Source organism: Physeter macrocephalus, chromosome 21, assembly GCF_002837175.3.
Source record: "Physeter macrocephalus isolate SW-GA chromosome 21, ASM283717v5, whole genome shotgun sequence".
Lineage (NCBI taxonomy): Eukaryota > Metazoa > Chordata > Mammalia > Artiodactyla > Physeteridae > Physeter > Physeter macrocephalus.
Genome location: NC_041234.1, coordinates 89,252,602 through 89,258,224, shown reverse-complemented (window position 1 = coordinate 89,258,224; position 5,623 = coordinate 89,252,602). Strand labels below are relative to the sequence as shown.

The following is a 5,623-nucleotide window of genomic DNA, read 5'->3' as shown; positions in this document are numbered from 1 at the left end:
TGAGAGGCCCGCGTACCGCAAAAAAAAAAAAAAAAAAAAAAAAAGAATACAGTAGATATGGTGAGTTTTTAGGCATATCCTCAAAATATACATCCTTTTATGTATTTTATATGCAATCTTTTTTTTTAATTGAAGAATGGTTGATTTACAATGTTGTTTTTTTGTTTTTTGTTTTTGTTTTTTAAATTTTTTTAATATACACTTAACTGTGTTATTTATGACAGATTTCTTTTACCCTGATGGGTATCTCTTGGTAGAATCTTAATAAATTTCAGATTAGGAGCAACGACTTTCCTGAGATGCATGTGGTCTTTAGTTCTTTTGGACATTTCTTATTGAATGTTTTAAGTTATAGAAAAATAGCACAATAATTTTTTTTGGAAATGACTATAAGATTAACTCTACTGGAACTTCACAAAAGAAGCCTGTTTTCCCACTGTTAATTTTGCATGCCAAAAAACTTACGTTAATAGTCATTTCTCTGGATTATATCCTTGCAATTCTTAACTGAACTGAGCCTATGAATTTGGTAATTTTCTAGTAGAAAATAAGATCCTAAGGGAATAGGACAAAGAAAAATGTGGGGTTGGAGGTAGGTTTGAGTATAGATATAGGCCTAGGATTCAAAGTGTTCCATAGTATTTCAAAACATGTGGGAGGTACTAGTTTTGGAAGGACAAGCTTTGTGTACTTTTTAAGTTTATCTAGTGATTGCTCATTTCTTGCTATGCAGACGAACCATTAAAACTTCATCCCTAAAAAAAGAAAAGAAAAAAAAGAAGAGAAAAACCTCATCTCTTTAGGATCCAGAATGTGAGGCAACTTTAAAAACATGACCTTTAAAGACTAGCTCCATTATTTGCACTGAGACTTTTATTGAAGACCTGCTTTCACTCACTACATCATTGTATGATATAATGTAAACATTTGAGTTATTGAGAGTTAAGAGATACACAAGACATGTTTATGTAATCACTTGACTAACGTTTTATCATTTTGTTATTATGAAAAATTCGCAAGGTCAAATTTTAAACAAAATCATATAAGAAAATAAGAATGGGGCTTTAGGTAGTTATTTTTCTAAGCAAAATAAAGAGCTGTCACAGTTCAGTAAAGTAGCACAGCAAAAAAGTGCACAAATGAAAGGAATGCTGTTCTCAAGCATCACTATGGTATCTAGGTACTGGCAAATATGGCAGAAGTTGCCAAGTTTAACTCAGTTCTTCACCATTTACTAGTTTATTTATAAAATAATTCAGTTTTTAAAATAATTGTATACATCTAACCCTTCCCCCTTTTTTGGTGATTTTAATCCTAGGTGACATGTGGAAGGAAACCTTAATATTTTTCTTGATACCATTTGCTTTTGTCTCATTACTTGTTTTGTTAATAACTTGCCTGCTTTTGTATAAGCAAAAAAATTTGCTGAAAACGGTAAGTTGTATGACATTACAATGTTTAGTCTGAGATAGTAGATAAAAAATATTTTGCATTTAGAACTGATGGACCTACATTTTATAATTTTGCCTGTACACTGTGAGTGTTCATTGATGTTGTGTAGACTATGATAATGTCTTCAGGGAAAGTACAGTAATTTAAAAAATCAACCCTAAAAGCTACGTTTGGGGGTGGATTTACTTTTGAATGAAATATAAGAATAATGCTTTAGAACATGAAACAATACCTCTAGATAAAGGAAAAATATGAGAATTACAGGAGAAAAGCAGGATTGGGGAAAAGAAAGAGTGACTTAAAATGGACATAGACTGAGATATACTACTAGTGTGGCACAGGTAAAAGATCACAAAGATTAAAAAAACTTGGTGCTTACCCTCCAAGAGCTCACACTCTAGTTGGAGGAGCTAGAATCTATACAAAAAAATATAACCTTCATTATGAGCTGATTTTAGCTGATTGCTCTTTGAGTTATACAGATAATGCTATAGAATTTCAGAAGATGGAGGGACCACTATGGGTTGGTGAGCTTTAAGGAGGAAGTGTGACTTGGAGAAAAAATATCTTAATGCCAAGTCTTTTAAAGATAAAGAGAACTGTGAATGTGTGTGAAATGTTTTGCTTTATTTCTCTGCTGAATGCTTTTTTGTCTATTTCTCTGAGTTATTAATCTAAGTGATATAGTTTGTGTTATTAATGACTGTTAATAATGGAGCTCTTTCTTAATTTCAGATTTTTCATACAAAAAGGGAAACCTTTTCTAATCAGGAGATACACTGCTGACTCAGTAAATTCCAGGCTTATGGCCAAATGTTAAACAAGAGTCTTATCAAACTGAATTATTTCTCCAAATGTTGAATAAATCTTATCTTGAAAGCATTGTTGTATTTAAATAGGCATTAGATTATTAAAATCCTCAACTAGTAGCAAATTATCTGAATCCTATTAACAGATTTTTTTCTTGTTAAAAAACAAAGTTCAACCAATTAAATTGACCATCTAATTGGCTTTATTAGATGATTTATGAATCAAGCAGTATCCCATCTAGCAAGTAGAAGGGTGCTCTGAGGGGTCATACAAAATAAAAGGTTTTTATAGAAAGAAGGATGGAGCAAGGGTCCTATTAGCAAAAGAAAAAAGAAAAGATTATTTTTAGGCCAAGACATCTTTTTTGAGGGGGAAGGGAAAAGAAAGGGTTTTATCATGCAGATTGCCTCTTCTTCCTCTTAGGGGATGTAGAGGGCCCATGTGGCAGATGACCTCATTGGTGCTGACCAGAAAATTCCAGGCTGGTTGATTAAGATTACGTTTCTGGGGAAGGTCAAAACTGCAGTTAGGTTAGTTGTTAAATCTAGGTTTGGTATCATGGGCTTTAGCACAAGTTATGACTTTTTGGGCCTGTGGTTTTTCTCTTTAACATTCCTCAATCCAAGATTGTGCTGCATGTAGAAAAGTCAAGGGAGGGGTCAGAATCTAATCTGTGATGTATTCATAAAGCAATGTGATTTTGTGACTTGCACTGAGCCATAGAGATATTGTCAGATCTTGGAATATGAGATTCTAGGTTTTTTTTAACATTGCACTGGGATGAAAGTATTCACCATGAATAAGGTTGTTTGGCTTTAAAAATAACCTGTGGAGAGGATTAATAAGAAGCAAGAGGGCTTCCCTGGTGGCGCAGTGGTTGAGAGTCCGCCTGCCAATGCAGGGGACACGGGTTCGTGCCCCAGTCGGGGAAGATCCCACATGCCGCGGAGGGGCTAGGCCCGTGAGCCATGGCCGCTGGGCCTGTGCTTCTGGAGCCTGTGCTCCGCAACGGGAGAGGCCACAATGGTGAGAGGCTTGCGTACCGCAAAAAAAAAAAAAAAAAAAAAAAAAGAAGCTAGAAGTTTTAAATATATTCATAGTCTAAATGTGTGCTTCACATTTCATCAAAAGGTGGGAAGAATACAGTGCTTAAAAGGCTGAAAATAATGAAATGACTAGAGATCATATTCGAAATATTCAGATGTCACAAACTACACAATACAAGCCTGAGAGTTTCCTATACTAGTTGGCAGGCAGTATTTCCTACTTTCTGATGGTGTGATTTTTTTTTTTTTTTTTTTTTTTTTTTTTAGTTCAGAGACCAAAAGGCACAAGCCTCTGAAATCAGTAAGAAGCCTTTCAAAGTATATGCAAACTTCAGACTAATTGACAGTTGACGTCTAGAAGACGTGGCAACCTAGTTATAGACAGTTACTTTAAAATTTAGAGAATAATGACCTACAGATTACAATCAAGTTTTAATTTGGATCAATATCTAATATTATTCATAATGGTTCTACTCTGTGGTCCACAGACCAATAGAGTGGGCATTACCTGGGAGCTTATTAGAAGAAATGCAGAATTCACACCCCAACCCAGACGTACTCAATTAGCAATCTGCATTTTAACAACATCCCCAGGTGATTCATTTGCACATTCAATTTGAAAAACACTAATATATTGCAGTATTCTAGAATGAAAAAGACTAAAATAATATAATGGAGAGGTAAACCCATGGGAAGAGTAACTATAGCTTTGACTATCATTGGCACTGATCATCTATCTCTAAAAGGGGAAAAAAGAGCTAAAACTGAGATGTAAACCAGAATACCATCCTCTACTATCACTTGTAATCAGTGATAGGATGCACCACCATTTCCTTAAGTATACCTATCCTTGTTAAACATTAAAACCCCCCAAGGTAATATGAATTAAGACATAATATGTTTGGCAAATTACTCTCAATTCAGGGCTTTCTAAAGTTGTTCTTAGTGTGTTAAGGGATTGTGGAGAGGAAGAAGGAGTGTGGAGGGGAGAGGTCATGGCTAGGCAGGGAAATCGCAGGCAATCCCATCCTTGGAGGCTGAGTGGGTCTTTGGGACCTAGTATTTCAATTCCCCTGTTCAGAACATGTGTAGCAAGCTCTTCTAATCAAAGATTTCTGGAATCCCTGCCATAAACTTAGCAGTCCCTACCAGAATTGCCCCAATAAACTGGCTATGACAACCATGTGGCACCAAATCTGGACAGAGCTGGACCTTGCAGAAGGACCCCTGGAACTCCTGGCCTGCTAGCTGTATAGGTTTATTAACCTTTAAGTAATGTGACCCCAAATTTTTTGAAATTGAATTTTTTGAAATTGTTCTCTCTCTCTTTTTTTGTTTTGCATTATGATAGAGTTTTAAGGTACTGAATATTTCCCAAATGCTTGGTATATACAGAGTGCCTTAAGCCATGGTCCCACTCTTGGCCATCTGTCTTCTGCCACCTAGGGCTGCCTTAGCCCCTAGGGGGTTTGAACCCCCCTCCCCTGGGCTATCCCAGCAACTAAGGAATAATACCTTTTATATCAGGAGTTCCCTAGGATCCTACTCTTGGGCAAAAGTGAGTGAGGATGGCTTCATGGGTATGTGTTCTATGCAGTTACACAGGGCCCTATTCTTGGATGCTTGGAAGGGCCTCAGCCATGGTTTAATGATCTGCTGTCATCATCTTGAAATTTTTAATCATTTTTGAAGAAGGGGCCCCATATTTTACTCTTTACTGTATCCTGTTAATTATGTAGCCACTCCTGAGAGCCAGCATCAGTTCTGATTTAGTTTTCTCAGGATGTACCATTAAAACATTTTCGACATCACCCCTGGTTTTTTATATCAGTAAATCAATAATTAGAACCTTAGAAATCACTCACCACCCACCCATGCATCCATTCATTTGTCCATCCTTCAATCCAGTTCAACATTTATTGCACAATACCATATTCCAGACACTGTGATAGTCACTAAAATAGCCATCCAGCCTGAGACAGTCATTTGCTTGAAGGGGAGAGAAGTGACATTTATTGAGTGTCTACTATGAGTCAAATTCTATGCTAGGTGCTTTATATAACACTATGTCAATAGTCTTTCAATCCTCATCACAATCTGAGAGGTATATAAAGTGCCCATGTTATAAGTAAGGAAAAACCTAGGTTAAATAATACATTTAAAGTGTTAAAGCTAGAATGGGAATTCATTATTATTTCCATGCTCTGAACAGTCCTAGGTTCATTCACTCTAAAAATAAGTTATTTGAAAAAGCACTCCTAGATTGGTGGCATGAGGAGCTCAATGGAGCCTCTCTATCAGCAAAACAACCATAA

General features: G+C 36.1%; 1 protein-coding gene across 1 annotated transcript in view; it reads left to right on the top strand.

Annotated features, from left to right (window-relative positions):
- Positions 1 to 2,238, top strand: part of IL13RA2 (interleukin 13 receptor subunit alpha 2) — a 15,705-nt gene extending 13,467 nt beyond the window's left edge. Inside the window, exons 8-9 of the mRNA XM_007109105.2 lie at positions 1,319 to 1,434; positions 2,188 to 2,238. Coding sequence (XP_007109167.2) covers positions 1,319 to 1,434; positions 2,188 to 2,238 — 167 coding nt within the window. The remainder of the gene's footprint in view (positions 1 to 1,318; positions 1,435 to 2,187) is intronic.
- The last annotated feature ends 3,385 nt before the right edge of the window (positions 2,239 to 5,623 follow it).